Raw genomic sequence first — 24549 nt, forward strand, 5'->3', positions numbered from 1 at the left:
AATTATGACATATTTTGCTGATTGTCAGGTAGCTGGCAAGACTAGGCAGAACTGTGTTGTTTTTCTTTTCGCTAGCTTGCAATGTGTTTAACATATGTTTCTCTGGGCTAAATTGTCATAAATAGCAGAGATAATGAGGCAGCTATTATACGTGAAACTCTTACAGCACCAGAACTGGAATAAGGCTACGGAATTGTTCTCCTGATTAAATTATTATGTTCTCGTGATATAATGCAAAAAGTATCTCAATTAATTGGGAATGACTACTAAGAAGTGTTGCAGGTCTGTCCAGCAGGAAGTCAAACCAAGCGTGAATTCTCTGGTTTGGCGATTCCTCGAGCTTTTTATCTGGATGAGCTGGAACGTATATTATGCCTTTGCTGCCTTTAAAGCAAAAATGCTTTGATTTATGGTTCAGTAATTATCAGTAGATTATCTCTGATGGTTCTAGAATGTTTTCTCATAAAAAGTGAGAGAGTGGAACATTTTGGCTCTATGCACATTGTTTAAATAAATACATGTACCATAGCTGTATTCACTCGAAGAATTATATACTCTCTGTATAAGATCCCCAGAGGCCTAATAGTCCATGTGTCCTCTTTGTCTGCATTAAATGGGATGGTAACTACTGTATGTACATGTATGAAAAAGTAAAAATCATAATTTTCTGTCCTAAACCTTTTTTTTTTTTAATGACGGTGGTTTGAAGCACTCTACTTTACTTACTACTCCATATTACTTTAGGACTCAAATATCAAATTCTTTGTGGTAGCTACAGCAGAGTCAAGAAGTCAGGTGGAGTTATCTTAAGACTATGGATGAGCTTGGGTTCTGCTCTGGGTCTGGTCCAAACCCATGTTCAGCTGAACCTAGAAGTCAGCTATCAGGGCTGGGCCAATGAGCTGCAGGTGGGGACATTTCACCCCCACAGCTGCATGTACACAAAGGGGTTTGTATGTTTTCGATATCATTGACCTAATGTGGCCACATAGCCATATTTGGTCAAATACAACCCCCTGTCCCCAGATCATTCACTCAGGAATCACAGCTGTATTTAAGGTTCAGCCAAACCCAAGCTTGTCATTACTCAAGACTCGGAGCTTGGGTTTGGCTTTGGGTTTGGTCCAATACATGTTCAGTTGAAGACAGGATACAGTTGTTCAGTGCTGGACCAATGAACTGTGGGCAGGAACTTCCCTGTGCTACAACTGCACATAAACAAAGGCCTGGGGATGCTCATGAGAACAATGACCTAATATAACCACATGGTTTCAGCAAATTTAAGCACTACTCAAGACTGGGGATGAGCTTGAGGTCATATTAGGGCAATGATGTCATGATCATCCTTGCCCATTTATTTACATATAGCTGCAGGGTGGGGTTTGTCCCGACCACAACTAATTGGCCAAGGAATGATACCTGACTCCCTGATCCAATTGATACATTTCAAATTAAGCCAAAGTTCAATACTACTCAAGACTAGGGATGCTATGAGGTAGCCAATGAGTGATAAGCCCACCAGTTTTATATATCAGTTTTAACCTTCTCTCTAGTGCAGACCCCTAATTATCCCCCAATTGACTTTATCATCCTATCTGTACACATATTTAGGCTATAACAAATCTGTCTGCTAAATCTTACCTCCTATTGGTTGAAGAGGAGTCCTGCCATCTAAGGATCTCCTGTTAATATTACTGTGCCTACAGGGGTTTTGCTAACCCCTTGTTATGAGTGAAGTCTCGCCGGGTGCTGGAATGCTGTGTAGAGGCAACTTATACTCATATCTGAGTGGTTAGCATTTTTATCTTGAAGCTCTGGGTCCTTAATTTGATTCCCATCTGAGACAACATCTGCATGGAGTCTGTAGGCTATTCCATGTCTGTACTGGTTTCCTTCAGATGCTCCAACTTTCACCCACATAAAAAAACATACTAATAGTTTGCTTCTTCTGTAATGGCCTGTTGGAACTTTAAATTGTGAGCTTTGGGGGACAGGGGCTGTTTCAAAAAGCTAATATTTATGTCAGTGCTGGGCAAAAATCAATAAAGAGTAACTGTTCTCAGTACACCAGGGTCCATCTGACAGAAGATATACTTTTTTAGAATTACATTATTTTGAGATTTGTTGTCCCACCTATTGTGGTGCATGTACTAATACATAAAAGATAATATTCATTATAAATCGTGTCTAGAAAAGGAAAGTGCAAAAGCTGAGCAAGAGAAATAGTTACAAAAAGAAAAGCAAAACATTAGGTTAAGAATATTGTTCAAGCCATGTCCAGGCTAGATGACATTTACTACAAATTTCATAAATATATTATATCACATATACATTTGGTTGATAAGCATTTTTTTCTTATGTCTAGGTGTATGAACACCAAGATGGAAGCAAATCACTAAAGCTTGGAGACTTTGGACTGGCCACTGTGGTAGATGGACCTCTATACACTGTGTGTGGAACCCCAACATATGTAGCTCCAGAAATAATTGCAGAGACTGGGTAAAGTATTAGTAACTAATTAAAAAGCCAAGCCACTTAACAAAATGCCTTCCCTGCATTAATATGGTTTCTTCTCTGTCGCAGAGTTCCATAAGTATTCTGCACCATGCATAGTTGCAATTATACTGGGAAAGGTGATAGCTAGAATCAATCTTCACAAGGATCTACTGTACACTATTCACTGTAATGCATTGATAATGGGATTGGATGTGTGTACAATTTGTCACCGACCACCTGTAATTTATATACCATCCTGTACGCCTGATAGATAAAATGTATGAAACAAAGGCAACACAAGAGCTTAACCATATCCCATATATTGTTAGCAAAGCTGGAAAAGACACAAACCATGTTCAGTCTTCCACAAATTCTATCAGTGTTGGTCCAGGTGAAAGTCATTCAAAACGCATGTAAGCTTTTTCAGTAGGGTAGAAAGCAATGTGTAAAGTACAGTTGGCCATAGCAACCAATCAGAATTAATATCTCTAATCATACTCCTGAAAACTGAAATCTGACTGGCGACTATGATGTGCTACACTAGCACATCATCGTTGTATACAGGTTTGGTGCTAGGCCAGCCATTCTCAACCAAGGTTTCACGGAATCCTAGGGTTCCTTCAGAGGTTGTTAGGGGTTATTCCAGCTGTGGCTGATTGAACTCCCATCTGATGGTGTCAGCATAGGGCCAACACCACTTGACAGAGCCAGCAGCATAGCTCCAATGATCTTTTTTAGCTGTCTGTAAGGGTGGTATTCTTCCCACGAACTGCTAATGAATTTGTTAAACCAGGCTTTCCTGAAGACCTGAACATTATTTTAGGGGTTTCTCTGGGGGAGTTTGACTAAGGGCAGCCAGTTGAGCCTCCTCCCCCAAATAAATTTGACTGAGCGGTGCCGATATAATTGCATCTGGCAAGCAGTACTGTAAGCCCAGCTCTTCTAAATGCCAGAGGAAATGCGTCTTCACAAAATGTACCTAAAACATGCAGGCATGTTTAGGCACATTTACTTTATTATGAATGGACATTCATGTGTTGGACACATCTATTGTTAAAGTGCATTTACACCCATTTAGGCTCATCAAACATTTTAAGCAGTAAAATGCCTCTCTCATGAACGCATTGGCTATTTTTTTTTCTGCTTGTAAACACCTCTGTTTCTAAATGCCTGTAAATGCCTTTGTGTGCATAGACACATAGACTAACGTTAAAAAAAAACACATTGCCTCTAAAAGCGGCGTTTAAAATGTCCTGTGTGTATGAGGCCTAAATGATGCATGGCACTACTTCTTTTCTTTCTTTTTTCAGCTCTATTGAAATGGCACAAAATGACATTTAATGGATTATTATTCACGGCAGCAGGTTGTGATGTGGAGTCTCAAACACTGTTCTGGAAAAAAGTAGAGCATGACCTACTATTTTTTAACACATACCGCTGTAGCTCAGTGTTAAACTGAACTCATTGGTCTGAAGGCAGATTGCCTCGTCTATGCATTGAGGCTGCTTTGGGCAAGGCTGTCCAGCGCAGCCCAAGACACATGATGTGAATGGGCCCTGAAACTGAACAAAAAAATCTCACTGGTCTACCAGTTCATTGATAACCAAGGCTCCTTGCTTGCTGTCAGTTTAATTTAATGGCCATTGGGTGGCAGAAAAGAGCTAGATAAGCACAAAAAGTGGTAGCTTCTAGAGTTTGGGAAAGATACCAGATGTGGTACATGTCCCCTAGGGTCACCATATACATTACAATCTGACCGCACAATCTTTGTTCAATCAAGGTTAGATTTGCCAAATTTTTGTGATATGAGGACCTACCTAATCTAGCCAATCAAATTGTATTCCTTCAAACAGACCCTTGTACTACCTACCTTATAGGAGAGAGTATATACACTCCAGTGGTAGCTTCTTGTGGAAAATGGTGATTTGAACCAGGAACCTTAAATGTTTGTAAGAAACTACTCCATCACGCATTTAAGAAAGCACCAAAGTATGATTGGATGACAGTGATATAAATATCATAATTATAGGGAGTGCTCAGACTCTGTGGGGAAGACTTACTAAAACCAGAGCACTCGGAACTTGGTGCAGCTGTGCATGGCAGCCAATCAGCTTCTAACTTCAGCTTGTTCAATTAAACTTTGAAAATAAAACTTGAAAGCTGATTTTAATGCAGAACTGCACTAGATTTTGCACTCTCCAGTTTTAGTAAATCTCCCCTTTGCTTGTATCAAGCCTGTAATTGTTGGGAATTTTGGATGATTACTGACATTTGCGTGTTTCCTTAGGTATGGATTAAAGGTGGATATTTGGGCAGCTGGTGTAATAACGTACATCCTACTGTGTGGCTTTCCTCCATTCCGTGGGTAGGTATAAAATCTGCCTGCATTCTTTTTCATCTAATCCTATAAGGGTCTAAACAAAGGACTTGCATTTGAATAAATACTATCATTTGGACTGCAGTGAAAAACTGAACCTAGATAATACAACCGGACCTAGGAATAGGAGCTGGTATGATTTGTGTGTGGTTCAGTTCTTGATTTCTTAATTGTAGTAATCCATAGCAGCCAATCAGAGCCTGGAATGGGCTGGTCTATTTTCAGAGGAATCAATTCTGATAGGTTTTATTGGTTATTGCACTTAAGAGCTCATACTTAAAGTGATTGTAAAGGTGATTTTTTTTCAATAATAAACATGTCATATTTACTTGCTTTGTGCAATCTTCCTCTTCTGGGGTCCCCCACCAGCGCTCCTAGCTCCTCCTCTCTTCAGAGTGCCCCCATTGCAAGTTGCTTGCTATGGGGGCACTTATGCGGGCTCACTTCTGAGGCGAGCTGTGTGCAGCTATGCTTGCCTCTTCCTCTGCTCACTGGATTTGAGTGACAGCAGCTGGAGTCAATGGCTCCTGCTGCTGCCTCTACGTCCAGTGAAGAAGGAGAGAGCAGCGCAGCTACTTTCAGGCACAGTGCTGGATTGAGATTGGGCTCGAGTATGTATTTCTGGGGGGGGGGAGTTGATCACAGAAGGTTTTTTACCTTAAAGCGGAGTTCTACCCAAAAATGGAAGCTCTGCTTGTTTGCCTCCTCCCCCCCTCCACTGCCATATTTGGCACCTTTTGTGGGGGAGCAGATACCTGGTTTTGACAGGTACCTGCTCCCGCTTCCGGCTCATTTTTCCGCAGCGAAGTGAGGCAGACATTTGGCCCTCCTCCTTCCTCTTTCACAGGTCCCAGAAGACTGCCAGACCAATCAGGGGCGCAGTGCAACTTGCGCATGTGCAGTGTCACCCGGCTGTGAAGTCGCAAGCTTTCACAGCCCGGTGCCCACAGTTGAGATGCCAGAACCGGGAGAGAAGAAGAAGAGAAGGGACCGCACAGATGAGCATGTCGCTGGACCCTGGGACAGGTGAGTGTGTGCTTATTAAAAGTCAGCAGCTACAGCTTTTGTAGCTGCTGACTTTTAATAAACACAAAACCAGCTGGAACTGAATGCATTAAGGTACAAACACTTCTGCCTTTACAAGGACTTTAAATGGAATGGTTGAAGAATGGAAAAATTGTTTTGATATACTGATACTGTATGAGGGTCATGATAGTCTATATGTTATTTTTATATTACAATCTAGCAAAAAATGCATGTTTTTCTACCTTTTCCATGTTACTTAGAAGCGGAGATGACCAGGAAGTACTTTTTGATCAAATCTTAATGGGACAAGTGGATTTTCCATCACCTTACTGGGATAATGTGTCTGACTCTGCAAAGGTAACAGGAAAACTAGTAATACTAAAATCTGAATTTGGTTCATGGTTCAACAGTACTGGTAAGAATAGTGCAGTACTAACTGAAGTATAAAGATTTGATTATCGGGTGTTTTTGCCTGCTTTGCAGTTTTTTTTTACTTACAAGTGTGGCATCCTGTTTCTGTAGAAGGGGTATATATATATATATATATATATATATATATATATATATAAAACATATCACTGCTTTATCCAGTAGGTAGCAGATTAAGTGTAATGAACCTAGCTAGGATGTATTATAGCTCTAGAAAATTCTTCCAGTACTCTTCTACCTCATACCCTATGTAGATAGCCTTTTTATTAGGCTTTCAGGCCCTGCATGCTTTGGACTGATCTAACACTGTTTAGCTGAGTGTATTACACATTATCTAATCAATGACCCCTACAAGTAGCTGCTGGGGGCTCTGATGAGCCCCAAGAGAACTGATCATGTCTGGTCAGTCCTCATTTGAGTGATATAGTATCCTATTTCTCAATGTAAAACTGCAGAATATGCCCAGTCTTATGTATTATTCATAATGACTGGGACTTTCTTTGGTATCAGGTACAAATGCTTTTGTATTTATTTTAAAGAAAGCATATATATATATATATATATATATATATATATATATATATATATACACAGAATGTTATTATTGTTGTGCACACAGGACAAGACATGATATTAGATGACGATATAGAAAGTATTTTGATGTTGCTTTAATACCCACCTCCATCTCTCTTTTTTTAGGGACTTATCACCATGATGCTGCAGGTTGAGGTAGACCAAAGGTATTCTGCTCTGCAAGTTCTTGAACACCCATGGGTCAATGTAAGTCTTCAAATATTATGATGTGGCTACAGTTTTTGAAACACATAAGGCAGGACAGAATGAATATACTATGTTTTCTTCCCTTTGCATTACTTTGTTAATAAAATAAGAAAATTGTAAATACATTAAGCAAATGTTTAATATTATGTAATTAAACATTGTGCTCTGCCTGTACCGGTCTTTTTATTAAAATGGTTGCTTCTGAAATGAAAAATGTACAAAGTATATCTTTCTATAGTTTGTACTTGCCATGATCCAAACCACTTAGTGTGATTTCTGTCTCCTGTCTCATTCCTCTTCTGTCTGCATGAGTCAGTTCTAAGCGTCTATGGTGACACTAGGCAATGTCAGGAGATTCCCCCCTCCTCTTCACCAAGCACACAACAGGCAATTGACAGTCTCAACTGTGCATGTTTCCCTATGAGATTGGGTACAGGGGGGGTGTCCATTCCCTCTACTCAGCTCTTTCTCTGTGCTGTGCAGCGTATAACATCAGATCCTGTTCCCCGCTTTCTAGAACTCAGAAATGTTGTGTAAATTGTGTGCTTTAGGGGGCTGTAGAGGGGAAACGCCTCAGATAAACAGGTACAACTTATGCGGAGGGATTTTTTTTTTTTGTCCTCTCAGTATATCAACAGAGGCCAGTCACTTCACTGGATATATGTAAGGCTTTAGAACCACTTTAATATAACGTGAGAATTGCTTCTAAGAATTTTTCATCCTAAAGTGAATCACTGTGAAAAAAATAACTTGCTTTCAACACCAAAAGGTAACTCCACTTTCATGGATAAAATATAGCAAATAAGAAAATATAATACAGTTGTACACAAGCCATATTTCAAATAAATGTTGTTATAAAGTACCTTTCCTTTTCAAACTGCAGCTGCTGTAATTTTCTGTAAAATTCAATGCAATATGGCAACCTGGAGGCATTCTGTACACAACTGATGCCCCATGAAATGTCACTTCCTGCTTGTGTGAAGAACTCTGCACTAAGATACTAGTCATGTTTTAGGTATCTTCTGCAACAAAAATATCATTTTTGGTCAGATACTCTCAAAGGGTTAATCCCATCTGAAGGGATACAGACACTGCAAACCAAAAAGTGCACCAGTAGATTAAACTTAATTAAACTTAATTAATCTCCGCCATTCAGAAATAGTATCTAAAGACACGAATTGGAACAAACAGCTTTTTTTTCAGCGCAGAAAGTAGGAATCTGCAGCAAAGTTTGGTAAAATCCCTGCACTGTACATAGACCACCCAGAAGGCATTTTTTTCATACTTTGTTAGTTCAGTTTTTGATATCGGAGTATACAATTTTGATAATGTATTTACTTGCTTGCCAACTGTATAACTTACCTATATGGGGGTGGCAGAGCAGCTCTCCTGCGCTGGATCACGTACATAGTACGTAATCCGTGCGCTCAGAAAGGAGGCACGTGTGCGGCGGTTCAGCTGTGCTGTGATTCATTACAACACATACCAATCACTGGGACCAGGTGATGGGCAATGAACACAGGTCTGTCATTGTGAACAATACAGAGCTGTGTTCATTATGGGCTCATGTACACTGCAGCTGACGTTCAGGAGCTATTCAGCGTGTCCATGTACACATCGTCATTTACAGTCGTTTACAGGCAGTTGTCTTTACAGTCGTTTTTTTTAACTCATCAAACTTGCTTTCAGGAGTAGATTTTACCAGCGTTTCAAACGTCAAACGCTTGTAAATGAGGTTAACCGCATTTATAAGCGTTTTTTAACTGTTCCATGTCCAGATGCTGTCCAGAGCCTTTTTTCATCATCAGAAACGCATGCAAAGTGTTTTCCATGTACTCAAATGGACCCGGTACACCAGCGCAGTCAGTTTCAGGTTTTGTGTGAAGGAAAAAATGGTAGAACGTGCCGCATTATGCTCATGATGGGATCCATAGTGAATACAACCAGAAAAGACAGGTCATCTCAACACATACTGCTCTCTCTGCTTCTGCTCTCTCTATTTCTCTCAAAATGTCTGAAATACTTAATTTTTACTATTTTTCAGTGCATTCTGGGCATTTGGGAAGGTCTCCTGAGGTTATCTTTTAAAAACGCTTCTAAGCGCAAACGCACATAAACGCGGATAAATGCAGTATGCAAACGCGGCTAAACTGACGTTTTTTAACCTACATTTTCAGCAGTCAGTTTCCATCATTCAGAAGAGTTTTCCAAACATCCTGTGTACATGAGCCCTAACAGAGGATCTTGCTTTTTCATTCCCTGCAAATCTGGGAATAAAAACAACAAGAACCTTAGTAAAAGTACCACATATTACACATAGTTAAGCACACCGTTAACCCCTTGATCGTCCGAGATGTTAACCCCTTCCTACCCACTATTATAGTGACAATGCATTTTATTAGTACTAATCACTGCATTAATGTTACTGATGATGTCAGTGGCAGTTAGTCAGTTCTCCCCAGCATTAGTTAGTGTCAGATTGCCTGCCACACTATTGCTGTCCCGTTGCTTTGCTTTGGTCACTGATCCCTGCCATTAGTAGTATAAAAAAAAAAAAATTCCAGTAATATATCTCTTAGTTTGTAGAGGCATACCTTTCACACAAACCAACCAATATACACTTATTGGGATTTTTTTTACCAAAGACATGTAGCAGAATACATATTGGCCAAAATTTATGAAGAGATTTGATTTTTTAAATTTTTTTTATTGGATATGTTTTATAACAGAAAGTAAAAATAATAGTTTTTTTTTCAAAATTATCGGCCTTTTTTGTTTATATTACAAAAATTAAAAAAAAAACCCAGAGGTGATCAAATACCACCAAAAGAAAGCTCTATTTGTATGAAAACAAATTATATAAATTTTGTTTGGGTACAGTGTTGCATGACCGCCCAATTGTCAGTTAAAGTAACGCAGTGCCGAATAGCAAAAAATGGCCTGGTCGGGAAGGGGGTAAATCCTTCTGGAGGGCAAGTGGTTAAAATCGGCATTTATTTACTTTGCTTTTGTGTTCAGTTTAAGATTACTAATATTACAATAGGCTGATTTTGTGATGGCATACCAGTATAAACAGTCATTACACTAACCTGCACATTAACAGCAATAACAATTGTGTGCTAAACTAATTCATTTATGGTATATCGTTTTTTCATCTGTTGTGTTGACATTAATTGTTGTCAGCGACTATCTGCACAGATATATACCTTCTAAATCTGACATAAAAAGTGAGGTTATAAAATACATAACGATAAAACTATTTCAAGCTATATTTTAACGTTTTTCATTTCAAGAAAGCCAAAGCCTGTTTTTGACATAATTGGCATGCTGAAATAATTTGCACTGGAAAGAAAGCAGAAAAAGATGAAAATCATTGTGCCGTATCTATGCCTATCTTTAATTTGCAACTTTTAAAATAAAAGCTGCACTCCTTTTTATTTTAGCTGACAATTAAGCACACGTTATAATCCAAACCAAATCATGGGATCCTTCTGTTTCTGAATATTCCTAAGAGTATATCCATCCGAAATCTGCAAATCTATTGAATTTTTATACTCTAATTAAAAAAGAACCATTGTACCAATGTTATTTTATAAGCTGTTTCTTTACCCCTGGTTCACATATCCGTGTTCCTGCAGTCTACGTTTTGCACGGGCACAAGAGCCAATTCATTTGAATGGACTCCTGTGTCCCGGGACACACAGGGAAGAAGTCCTTGCACTTCTTCTGAAAATGCAACCCGCACAGGAACCTTGGTTCCCAGTACGGTTGCGATTTCCAGTATGGGTGGCGTGCAATTAGAATTAATGGCATCCGCCCGCTGGTCTGCATTTTTCTGTGCGGGTGGTGCGGCTGCACGGATTTTTGCGCGGATCCGCAGCAGCATCACCCGCACATATGTGAACCTAGCCTTACACATGTTTTTTTTTTACTTCTGTAGACATGAAAGATCCTCCTAGCAGATCTATTAATCTTCTAGCAACACATACACGAAAAAGTATTTTGTCACATGCTATTTGGATAACTCAATGGGGTTGATTTGCTGAAGTAGTAGAGAATGTTCCCTTTTCTAAGTATGGTGAAGCTGTGTATGTTTAGTTTGAATGACCCAATCATGTGCAAGGGAAATTTAAAAAAAGGATTTTTGCACATAATTTATGAAAACATGCACTAAGCCAGGGGTGTACAGCTATTTGACTTTCCTGGGCCAAATTAGACGAAGATGAAATGTCTTGGGCCACACATAAAATGCAACAACAATAAGAATAGCTGATGAGCATAAAAAGTCAGGCAGATCACATGTTAATAATCACTCATATAGAAAAAGTACATATCTGAGTAATAAAATTCCATTTGTTTTATTTGTACTATAAAAGTAAAAGAGGACAACATAAAACTAGTGCGATATTTGACACTGTTTTTGATAAACTAACACATCAATATCTGATTCGATGGATGTTGTAGCAATTCTCAATGAATTTTCAACGTGCTCATCAGATATTTTGGCTCATATTTTGGCCTTCGTGTGCTTCACCCTTGAAAATAGTTGCTCGCAAATATAGGTGCCACCAAAAACTGATGACGTGAATAAGGCGTGGTTGTGAAGAGTGGGAGATTTTTCTTTGTGAAGATAAAACGTATAAAAGTCCAATAAAGAGACACTGTCAATTTGTTCTTTGGTCTCATGTGTTCGCTAAGTGAAAACACATTTTTACAGAAAATTCTCCCCAAAAAATAAACATCTTTAAGTAAGTCTACGATTTTGTGTTGGGCTGCATTTATAGCCATCATGGGCCATAGTTTGGACACCCCTTCACCTAGCTAAGCTAAAGGTATCTAAGGTCAGAATGGATAAAACCCCTGTCAGTGTAGGTGGGAATATTACTTTTTTTTATTCTTTATTTAAGTTTTCAGAAAGTACGAGGTATACAGTTATAGCTACAAAACAGAAAAGAAGCAACCACTTTTTCAGGTTACAGGATATTCATATAAGCCAAAAAACAGCAAGATATTATCCAAGCAGAAAAGCAAAGAAATAAGTACCACAATACCCACCTGATTTATGAGGACTAGAAGCCTCTGTCTGCCAGTTGGTTTGTTCCTGAGTATCTCAAAGATATCAAAACAGAAATAATACTTTATTTACTGCGATAGTAAAAGAGTTTGGAGAGGGCTGGGCACAACTTAAGTAGATCCATCATGTTTCTTACTTAAAACATGTCTTGTGTTGTAGACGATTTCCCCTTTGCTTCTATTCCAGTGAAAAAATTTAAAGATTTTGGATCTCCCATCACTATCAGTTGCAGTGATTATGGTCACCACAGCATATAGAGTGGGAGAATTAATCTCCACAATGCTGACATAACTCTATACAAAACGTAAAAAAAAACAGGATTTGGCTTTAGATACACTTTATCATTTACTTTTAAATTGAATTTAACGTTTACATTATTTATTTATTATTACAGGTACTTATATAGCACCGTGAATTTAAGCAGCACTTTATATACACTATATTGCCAAAAGTATTGGGACACCTGCCTTTACACACACATGAACTTTAATGGCATCCCAGTCTTAGTCCGTAGGATTCAATATTTAGTTGGCCCACCCTTTGCAGCTATAACAGCTTCAACACTTGGGAAGGCTGTCCACAAAGTTTAGGAGTGTGTCTATGGGAATGTTTGACCATTCTTCCAGAAGCGCATTTGTGAGGTCAGGCACTGATGTCAGATGAGAAGGCCTGGCTCGTGTGTCCTATTTAATTAATCCTAAAGCTGTTCTATTGGATTGAAGTCAGGACTCTGTGCAGGCCAGTCAAGTTCCTTCACCCCAAACTCGCTCATCCATATCTTTATGGACCTTGCTTTGTGCACTGGTGCACAGTCATATTAGAACAGGAAGAAGCCATCCCCAAACTGTTCCCACAAAGTTGGGAGCATGAAATTGTCCAAAATGTCTTGATATGCTGACGTGTTAAGAGTTCCCTTCACTGGAACTAAGGGGCCAAGCCCAGACAGATTGTCAGACAGAAAGCATGACTCTTTACCCCATAGAACACGTCTCCACTGCTCTAGAGTCCAGCGGCTTTGTGCTTTACACCACTGCATCTGTCGCTTTGCATTGCACTTGGTGATGTAAGGTCTGGATGCAGCTGCTCGGCCATGGAAACCCATTCCATTAAGCTCTCTACACACTGTTGTTGTGCTAATCTGTAGGCCACACAACGTTTGGAGGTCTTTAGCTATTGACTCTGCAGACAGTTGTCGATTTCTGCTCACTACGCTTCAGCGTGTGCTGACCCCGCTCTGTCATTTTACGTGGCCTACCACTTTGTGACAGAGTTGGCAAAGAGAGAATATGCAAACTCCAGACAGGTGGTGCCGTGGTTGGGATTCAAACCAATGACCCTAGTACTGCCAGGCGGAAGTTCTAACCGCTTACATTTTCTACTTCTCTACTAAATCAATGTTTATTGTCAGTGTCCATTATTTCTAATATAATGCTATATTTGTGAAATGCTGTATTTATTTTAAATAATTATCTGTAGGGTCCAGGTATGGAAACGTTTACCAAGAGCTCTCAGCTCCACATTCTATACTGCTGTGGTATAATATATTTAAAAAGAAATTGATTGGGTATTCTTTACAAAGTGAAGCTTCACCACATTCACTGAGCTTTGGGGACAATGAGTGCAACTGCACTTGCAAAGTGCACAGTCTATTTGCCTTTAGTAAATCAACCCCATTGTCTCCTTGCCCATTCAGGGCAACAAGACAGTGTCTTTGAAACACGTCCCCTGTTATGCAGTGTTCATCATGTCAGCGCTTCCCCACTGCTTCTATTTCTGTTGCATCTGGCAACAAAACCTGTTGCTTCTGGGCTTTGGAGAGCATGTGGCCTTGTCCCCTGTGTTCAGGTTTAGTGTAAAATCTCTAGGCCTGAGCATTGTCAAATGATCTAGCAAGTGATGCCACCTTTCATAGTTTCATAGTTGGTTAGGTTGAATAAAAACATTAGTCCATCCAGTTGAACCTGTGTAGGTATGGGCATATGAGTGTGTTTGTAATTATGTCTCTACCATTTCCCATATCCCTGTATGTTGCATTCACTAAGATGTCCATCTAAGGGCTTTTTTTCCTCATAGCTTCCAACACTAGATGACACTAGCGATTTTAGTGCTGGCCATAGACAGATCTAAATTCTGCCAGTTCAGCGGGAACCGGCCAAATTTCAATCCATCTATGGACAGGCTGGTGGCACTGAAGTCAATCTGTTGATCAACTTCAGTACAACGTGCCTGTCAGGTTTTTTTCATTCGATCACTGCAATGATTATTGTATTCTGATGGCTGGGAAACCTCCAACTGTCAGAATACAATAGCACAGTAGAAAGGATTCCCCCATCAACACTGAATGTCAAATAATTTTCTTTCCTTCAACCCGTGGTTGAAGGAATGAAAATTGCATAATGTATGCCCTGCCTAAGGCGGGACTGGCAAAAGAGTGCTGACAAGGTGAGTATCAGGGGCTTGGACAAGGAGCCCTCTACAAAGACACTTGTCATGAATGGTCCTTGCAAGTCACTTTGCCCTCATTGGCCAAGGCTACAGCATCTCTATGAATAGAAGAAGCCAAACTACTTGTTTTAGAGTGCTGTTTACTCAGCAATACCATCATAAATGAGTAAAAGAATTCAAGTATTATTTCTTCATTGTTTCATAATGTTCCACAATTTTTTGATCTAGCAGCACAGAAAACAGGATCACCTAAATTATAATAACTCTTTCTATACCTGCAGGATGATGGTCTCCCGGAAAATGAGTACCCACTGTCAGTGGCTGGAAAGATAAAGAAGCATTTCAATACAGGTCCAAAACCAAACAGCACCACTGCCGGAGTCTCCGTCATTGCAGTAAGCATACCTACACTACATGGCCTTTCTATAACTCTTTTTTACAGCTTTCATTTTTTTTTGTAAATTATAGCTTTTTCATTCAAAGTAAAAGTTATTTCTTTCCTTTCGTTTAAAACTAAAATTTCTTACATAATGTCACTGGGTTATGGACAGGCAGGTAGTACCGTATCTTATCTCACACTATACTAATTATGAATTCAACTTAACAAAGCCTCTAAATGAAAAAAACTGCCTTCGTTGCCTTCAGCCACCAATCAGATTTGTCCATTTTTGGTGGAGTGGGCCTGTCTCTCTGTCTGGACAGGTCAAGCTCAACCTTTCAGCCAGATTATCAGCAGCAGCTTTTAAAGTCCTGCGGAGAAGCCATTAGAGCGTAGACATTTTGGCGTATTGCACTTAGTAGTGGATTCTCCATAGGAATATATGGGGAAATTCACTTTAGCAGATGTGGGCATGATCATGGCTGAAAATGTCAGTTTCCAGGGTTCAGGAATGGAAACAAAACCTACCACATTCTACCAAAAATGAAAAATATGTCAGTTAAAGTTGCCTTTTAATATACTGCATTCATAGTAAGTCCTTAAAAATTATTTGTTAATGTTTCTTGCCATTGATATGATAATATCTTGACAATGGCAATACTTACATTTATAAAGTTCTACAATGTTAAATAAATTATTTTAAAAGTGTTTGTAAAATAATAGTTAAAATGACACCTTTTAAATGGTATTAATATTTATTTAACCACAATCTTTAAACTGTTACCAATTTGGCTGGTCTGCATATGTGATTATTAAAAAACATTAGTGATATGTCTATTCTAACCTAAATATCATGTTTGTTACAGCCATCAAAAAGATATACTGTATATAGCGTAAAAGGGTTCTCCAGGTCAGTTAAAGTAAATGTACAGATACAACTTTTATATTTTTTTTAGCTTTGAGAAGGGTAAGGAAGGAATATAAAAGGTTTTAATTGCTACCTGTGTCTCCTTAATGGAGTTTTGATCTCTTTATTTATCCTGGTGACAATTATCACTGAGACAGAAAATGATGAAAAATCAAAAATTGTGAGTTGTCAGCAGAACAGGAACAGAAGGGAAATCTTCCAATTGGGACACTTGTTCTTGTGACAGCTGTCAAAGTGGGGAATTTCTCTCAGTTCACAGAGATTTCCTCTCACTTCCTGTTGCATCTCTGGGACAGGAACCAAAGGGAACTCTCTCCAATGGGAAACAGACAGCAAAGACATTAATCGACAGGGATTTTAACCCTTCTCCGTTTTATCTAAAACCAAAAAAAATTTGTCTATACATTCACTTTAATTTCCATCCACACCTTTGCTTATTACCTTCCTTTTGGAAGAGGTGGGGGTGCGTGATGCCTGAGCCCTTATCTGAAATTGGGAGTGTTTGTTAGGGGAAGTGCTGCCATATTCAGTACTATGAGTACCTGGTGGTAACTCATCCCTTAAAATCTGCTCCACACAAGCCTCATTTCCCCATTGGAAGTTACAAAGCTGCAGGAACCCTCTTTGTGAGTAATAGGAAAAAATATATCTATCTTACCTCCAAGAGAGGAGATCAGATTATCATATTTTGTTCCGTGGTCAAGTACAAAAGATTTAAATCCTCTAAAAAGATTTCACTCTGCTTTAAAAATGCAACTAAGCCAGATGCTTTATAATAATCATCAGTACCGGTAACTCTTTCACGTGCCATTTGCCTAGTCCCAGTACAGCCTTAGGTAATTAATGAGATAGAAGCGCAGTTACCCATAACATTCAATTAGAAATGATTAACCACTGTGAACATTATTATTTAATAAACCCAAATAATTATAAAGTCTTCCCCCTAGCGTCTAACATATACCGATCCTGGGGTTCACATATATAAACCGTGCTGTTGGGATTATAGAAACCATTCTGTAAAATGCAATGCATTTTATTTTATTATGAAGTTACTTTAGACGCATGAAATATACCTGTTCTCATTCTTTTATTTTTCGTTATTGCTTAAGTGGTTGGCTTTCTACTTATTCTAATACTATGCACATCTTCTTACTTGCATGCTTCTTGGTGATTATTCTTTGCACACATACACATTGCCTACTCTCTGCTCATTGCTCATATGTATTATGTTGTCATTGCTTACATGGATAGTGACTGAAAGCAACAGCACTCTATAGCGTATCAAAGGACCGCCAGCACGCTTGTCCATGAGAGGGATTGGGCACTTCCTAACAAACCAATTACGCATTTCTTTTTTGTGTTATTATTATTTGCTCTTCTTTAGCCACAGGAGTGCTGTAACAAAGACAAACGTTCTTTCCAAATAATAATGTTACTGAATTTGTGTTTCGTAAATGCTTACCTATTTTAGGTGGACAGCTTATTATCATGATTTTCATCTAGATACATTTATTTTTACTTGTGGTTCACCTGTTGTTGTTTTACTGTTGTATTATGTAAATGCCAAATAATAAGACCACTGATATCTGCACCATGTAAGTTATCCAATATTGTTTTGAAGACTTGACTTCCCCTTGGCTGAAGCAGTTATAATATTTCATAAAGCAGGCTAGGATACAGAGTTACTAGATCCTCCGGGCCAAATACAATGGGGTGGATTTACTCAAGACAAAAAGACTGTGCACTTTGCAAGTGCAGTTGCTCCAGATCTTAGTAAATGAGATAGAGCTGACCATCATTCAATCATGTGCAAGCAAAAAATGCTCTTTTATTTTCCTTGCTTGTATTGGATATTCTTTGTAAAGTTGAGCTTTGCCTCATTTACTAAACTCTGGAGCAACTACACTTGCAAGAGTGCAACTGCACTAACAAATTCAAGTATTTTTGCCTTTAGTAACTCAACCTCAGTGGCGCATGATCTGGTGGAAGGTGATCGCATTGTAAAGAGCGGTTATGATATGCAAAGTGCAGTCAATCATAGCAACCATTCAGCTTTCAGTTTACAGCTGAGAGATCAGGAGTAATCCAATGGGTTACTATTCTTTGCTCATTGCTCTTTGTCTCCTTAAGCATGGTAGAGTTTGCTGCCTAAAATGTTTAGCCATCTTCAATCAAAACTATTGCCAGCTGATATTTCTCTTTCAATTTATTATTATTATACAGGATTTATATAGCGGCGACAGTTTGCTCAGCGCTTTACAATATAACGGGAGACAATACAGCAACAATACAGTTCAATACAGGAGGGTTAGGAGGGCCCTGCTCCTTGGAGCTTCCAATTTTAGAGGATTTACAGTGGCAAACAAAAAGTAGCATTTATATATATATATATATATATATATATATATATATTGCTGCCTGCAGCCAATTATATGCCACATGGTTACTATTTGTCTGTAGGTGACGTGTAGGCACATAGCACATAGAGAGGCTATCCAAAAGAGATTCCAAAGTCATAAAGCGCTTGAAAGAGCAGGTCCCTTCGTGTATTGTTTTGTTACTGTATTGTCTCATGTTCTGTCCCCCACTATAATGTACAGCGCTGAGCAAACCTTCTGATGCTATATAAATACTGTATAATAATAATATAATAATAATAAAGCAGTAAAAACATTAGCTTTATCTCTATTGTTATGACATTGTTCACTGGATATAGGATTATTTTATAAGGAGGGAATAGCAAATGAGTGTTCTTACATCTCTTTAGGTATATTGCTTGTCACTCATTAGGCTGCATTCACACTTGAGCGTTTTGTAGCTCAAAGCTCCAAAAAAGCTCAAACTTAAAAAAATCTATTGTTCTTTTTGGTGCCTGTTCACACCTGATCGCGCAAGCAGGCACCATAGAGAACAATTTATTTTTTAAGGTTGAGCATTTTTGGAGCTTCGAGCTTCAAGCTACAAAACACTCAAGTGTGAATGCAGCCTTATGGATGGGCTACATCTAGTTGCTTGATGAACATATTAAAGTACTGGAAAGTACTGTTAGGATTCTGTAGGAGAGATCCCTCCAGTTTTACATTGTGTCTAAACATATAGCTCTCCCTTTATAATAATGGCAAATTAAAAAGAGCTTCCCTGCTGCGTGGTCCAATAATTCCTGATAATCAGCAAAATTCCAGTTGTGGAGTACCTTCCACAATTTTTTGATTTCTTTGTGGCTGCAAATTTGCCTGGCCAAAGGTTTTGGCTATCCATTGGAGACAGGACTTTAAATCCCAGCTTTGTAGAGATGCAACTTTAGGCTGAAAGCCCTGGCCAACCCAAAAGATTTTGCAGAGACATGTTCCTGGCTGTGTTTCCATACTTATTGGAGTTTTGGGTGTTTCTGCCCACACTGAGTTGTTGCCACTTCTCCTGCCACCTTCTCCATAGCACAATTTATAATTCTAACAGGGAAAGTGAGGCTCCCATGCAATGATCATGGCAGAAATGCAGGTCTGGGAACCCAAGGAGGGATCTTGCCATGGAGGCCATCAACAGAAAAAAGAAACGTGAAAACAGCCCTACCATGTGTAAACTGTGAATCAAAGATCTCTGTAAGAGTATTTAGGTTTTTGTTTGGACAAGAAGGGTATCATAGGGGTGTTCTGTTTCAAATGCCGCTTATTGCATTGAAGTACTTCTTAGACCCAGTGGGGTTTATTTACTAAAGCTGGAAAGTGCAAAATCAGACTCCCTTCTGGATAGAAACCAATCAGCTTCTAACCTCAGCTTGTTCAATGAAGCTTTGGCAATGAAACCTGGAAGCTGATTGGTTTCTATGCAGAAGTGAGTCTGATTTTGCACTCTCCAGCTTTAGTAAATAAACCCCAGTCTGTCCAGACAATATTTCACTTGCTGACGTGGCACCATCCACAGACAGCTTTACTCTTCAATAAGACACAGAAGTTAAATCCAACACAATTTTACTTCAGTTAAATGAAGTAAAAAGAATGTTTTACAGTCTTTCCAAGTTTAAGAAGACAAAGGGGTTGATTTACTAAAACTGGAGGGTACATAACTTAGTACAGCTATGCATTGTAGCCAATCGGCTTCTAACTTCAGCTTGTTCAATTAAGCTTTGACAAAAAACAAAATGGAAGCTCGTTGGTTTCAATGCAGCGCTGCACTAGATTTTGCAATCTCCAGTTTTATTAAATCAATCCCAGTGATTTCCCTAAGCCCCATCTCTGTGAATAAATAACACTGACTGAGGAAACATGGAAGTAATGGGGATGGTGTAGCTAGAACTAAACTAACTAGCACTAAACAGGAGGGGAGGACAGAGAAAGATACCAATATCACATTAGAAACAGGTTGGAAGTAATGGGGATGGTGTAGCTAGAACTTAACTAACTAGCACTAAACAGGAGGGGAGGACAGAGAAATATACCAACATCACATTAGAAACAGGTTGGAAGTAATGGGGATGGTGTAGCTAGAACTAAACTAACTAGCACTAAACAAGAGGGGAGGACAGAGAAAGATACCAACATCACATTAGAAACAGGTTGTTGTGGCTAGAAACCACCACTGGATCTTGGAATACTACAGAAAAATAACTTTAAAAAGCTCATGCTGTTCAATACGTTAAAATCATGAAAGTATGGTAAAACAAATGGCACTTGTTTGATTATTTAAACGAATGGCCTTCCAAGTGTCTCTGGTATAAAAATCATTGCTGTTCCATTTCCTATTTCAACAGGATATATGCATTTAGCAGATTATTGTGGTCAAATTAATGAGAGATGATCCCCGATTAGTTATTATGGGTTACTTCACACCTTTGTTTTTTACACAAGCTGTTAAAGAGAGTCTGCCAAGCAGAAGCTTCTTTGAGATTTGTTAAAATGCCTGCAAAGCAAGTCTGGAGTAAAACTCTGCTGGCTCGCGGGTTTGCATAAGAGAAGGCATGGACAGTGACCTCCAGCCTGTGTCTTGGGAATCCACTATTTGTAGCAGATGTGGATGTGTCAGATCCAGACAATGTCAGAAGCAGTTGGTATCAATGCAAAGAAAATCACGGCTGGTACCAATTACTGTTTATGTATGATTTACCAGCTACAGTGTAACTCAATACCATGCATTCCAGATTAATTATAGTTCTCTGCAGGATTCATGAATGTTATAAATTTACACATCTCAATAAAGACATCTTACAGATCTAAGTCCCTAGATGATATATATGGTTACTACTGTACAGATCATATGAAGTGCTAAAGTGGGAAGGGGAAGTTATTTTTATGGAAGCGCTGTATCATTTTTCTCTGACGTCTTGAAGGCAATAGAGCTTTTTGTGCACTACATATATCATTTTCATTGGGCTTGTTTAAAAGGAATCACTTACAACTGCTACCATGCGCACAGGACGCGTTGCCAACTCTCCTAGAAGCCTTTCCTCCTGGTGGCAGTGTTTTGGCAGTAAATACGCTCAACGCCAGGGGCGGACTGACAACTCATGGGGCCCCCCGGGCAATAGGGGATCATGGGGCCCCTGTGTCCTTGCCCACACTCAAAAAAGCCTATGAAAAAGGTACCAGGGGCATCTCATGGGGCCCTCTACTGACCCCGGGCCCTCAGGCAGTGCCTGAGTTTCCAAATGGTCAGTCCGCCCCTGCTCAACGCTTGAATTTTTAGGCGCATTTCAGTGCATCAAGCGTTTGGATGTTAATTCATTTCATTGGCCAGAGTAATAATTTATTCTTCCCATTGAAATGAATTAATGATCAAGCACTAAACATGCCTAGCTTTAATGTACATATAGATGCGTTTACACAGGTTTAAGGCATCAAGCGTTTTTTCTGCCAATAAACACTGGTCTCACTGGCAGTGGGATTGTTCCTGCCTCTAAACTCCTCTAAAAGATTATATGTACATAGGTTAACATGCAGGGGCTTTTAGGGGCAGGAAAAAAATCGCCAGGTGCTCCTAGGAGCAGCTGAAAAAAAGTCCAGTGTGCATGAGGCCAGAGGTGTAACTAAGGGGGTCACAATTGCAACCCGGCTGCATGCTCCAGGGGGCCTGTGTGGCTCCTCTGTACACCTTGATAAGAGGGAAAGTGGGGGGAGCATATAGAGGAACCAATGCTCTCCATTTTCCTCCTGCAGCCGCAAAAAAGCCTGCTTTTCCTCCTCTCCCTCCTGCAAGCATTCAGCAGTTGCAGGCGGAAAATAGAGGGCATCAGTTTCTCTATATGCCTCCCCAGCCTCCCCTCCTATCCAGGTCCCACTGCCCTTGGGGCCCCTGTGTTTTCCTCTGGCCCCGCCCTAATCGCCTGCTTTGCTGTCTGCAACCCTCCTCCCCTCTCCACCTGGCTGGTGTGGGGATGTGTCAGGAAGGAGAGCTGGGGAAGTGGCCAGTAAATATGTCATTTACCGACCCCCTTTTTTTTCCCTGAATGGACACAGTGAGTGATCAGTACTGGTCGCTCCTGTGTTCATTCATATCTGAAGCATAGTAAACTGTGTTTACTGTACTTCAATTTGTGAATGAATGGGAAGCTCTGTACAGAGCCATCCCTTTCCATTCATTCTGTGCAGCTGAGGCTTCAGAGGTGGAGATTGAGGGTTGTGTCCTCAATCTCTTTTTCAGGTTAAAATCAGATGTCTATTTAGACACCTGATATTTAACCAAAGCCTCCCAACAGGACTCCTAAAAAATTGTAAATGATAAAAAATAAAATTGTTAAAAGTAAATAAATAAAATTGTAAAAATTAATAATAAAAAACAATTGACACCAGTGGCAGAGCTTCCAGGGTCGCAATGGTCATACTGGCATTCCACCACTATGGTGAGAACCCAAGATGGTGGCAGGAAGGGGGCCCGCTGCAGAACATGTAAAAAGGTCCTACTTTTGGGACTCTAATAAAGAGCCCCACAATGGCAGTAAAGGGCCCTGGGATCAGAGGGAAGGGCCCTGGTCAGAGGGCTCCTTAATGGTTTTTGCATCTGAAGGTTCTAGTTACACCTCTGCACGAGACTTATCATATACTATCTTATGCAATGGAGTTACATTTTCTAAAGGGAGCAGAGGCTGTTCACTTAGATGGTGATGCTTATCCCAGGTTCATTTTGGATACCCAAAATTGTGCTAGGAAATGAAAAAATACAGGATTTTTGTTTTCACATAATTGGGTGATGAAGTGATGACAGCTTCACTTAGTTCACTAAGCTGAGTGAACATACACTTTACGGTGGGAACATGATCTTTCTTTAGTAAAACAACTGCATTACCTCTCCATTCATTTATATTCGTAAATCTCCTTTTCTCTGCTATGAATTTCCATCAGCAAAGAGTACATGGGCCCTTGAACATGTGGTTCTGCTCCAGCCTTTACAGCAGTTATACAATAATATGCACATGACAATGCCTTTGTTTTGTGGTTAACACAAAATAAAAGATTGAAATAAAATTTGGCATTGTGAAAGAGCTGTACAATTCATAGGGAGAGACAATTTGTTCTCTGAGCTTCTATAACTCAGTTTTTACTAGCAGAAGCCAGGCTAGAATTCCAAAAAACACTCTTCATATTACAAGTAGCATTTAATGGCTTATTTCATCAAAAAGTGCAAAGAGCGGTGTAGTGCAGTCACTAACAATACAAACAGAGCTGTCTTTACAAGGACCAATTATCTAGAAAATTAGACTGGATGAATCTGATTACTCCAACTATGGGTACTTACCCACTTCTGTAGGCAGTATAAAAGCAAACTGAATGATTGAAATGGAAAATACATCTGTACAATGATCAAATATGGCATTGCTTGGGCTTATTAAAGGACAATGTTCAGACTCAAGTGCCCAGATTAAAATGGTAGTAAAACCAAAAGCAGGGGCGGACTGACAACTCATGGGGCCCCTGGGCAATAGGGGATCATGGGGCCCCTGTGTCCTTGCCCAAACTCAAAAAAGCCTATGAAAAAGGTACCAGGGGCATCTCATGGGTCCCCCTACTGACCCCAGGCCCTCGGGCAGTGCCTGAGTTTCCAAATGGTCAGTCCGCCCCTGCCCAAAAGCAAATATTTATTATATTGCAGTTCTTCTGTATGACTAATGGATGCATTTGTTTTCTTAGGCTTTCTTTCTTTCATTTTCACTTGTGATCTGGCCATAAAGTCTGTAACTGCAGGTGTAGCAGTTAGAGGGCTGAGACAAATGATTTAACGCTGACAGGGGTGCTTACAATAATAAGCTTTTATTTATGTAAAACCCAAAAGAAACAAAACTGCTGGTAGCTGTTTAAAAAGTGTTAGCTGGAGTTCAGTTTCAATTTGTTACTGTATTAAATCTGCTAGTATATCTAACACTCCCCCCCCCAGATTGACAATGCTGCTGTCCAAAAGTGCCCCCTGTGCTCATTCATCCAGATTGGAGGCACTCTAATACAGGGAGTATGTTACTAGCTGAATTGTCAGGTGAAAACAGGGGAAAAAGCCTAAAAGTAGAACACTAGAATCCTTTTGTAGAATCCTGAAGGTTTTCTGGCATGACCTTCATGTATGCTGGAAACTCGACTGCACTTAAGGCATGCTAAAGTGGCCTCTATTATCATATGTCATATTATAGTGTCTTA

The 24549-nt window shown here is 39.5% G+C and overlaps 1 protein-coding gene across 2 annotated transcripts in view; it reads left to right on the plus strand.

The window, feature by feature from the left end:
- Positions 1-24549, plus strand: part of DCLK1 (doublecortin like kinase 1) — a 474120-nt gene that overhangs the window by 408187 nt on the left and 41384 nt on the right. For both annotated transcript variants that reach the window (XM_089690856.1, XM_089690855.1), the window contains exons 12-16: positions 2366-2499; positions 4784-4861; positions 6160-6256; positions 7028-7108; positions 14909-15022. In XM_089690856.1, the coding sequence (XP_089546982.1) occupies positions 2366-2499; positions 4784-4861; positions 6160-6256; positions 7028-7108; positions 14909-15022 (504 nt within the window). The remainder of the gene's footprint in view (positions 1-2365; positions 2500-4783; positions 4862-6159; positions 6257-7027; positions 7109-14908; positions 15023-24549) is intronic.

The sequence above is a fragment of the Staurois parvus genome, unplaced genomic scaffold, assembly GCF_062004578.1.
Source record: "Staurois parvus isolate SC_StPar_1 unplaced genomic scaffold, SC_StPar_1.0 ptg000544l, whole genome shotgun sequence".
NCBI classification, from domain to species: Eukaryota; Metazoa; Chordata; class Amphibia; order Anura; family Ranidae; genus Staurois; species Staurois parvus.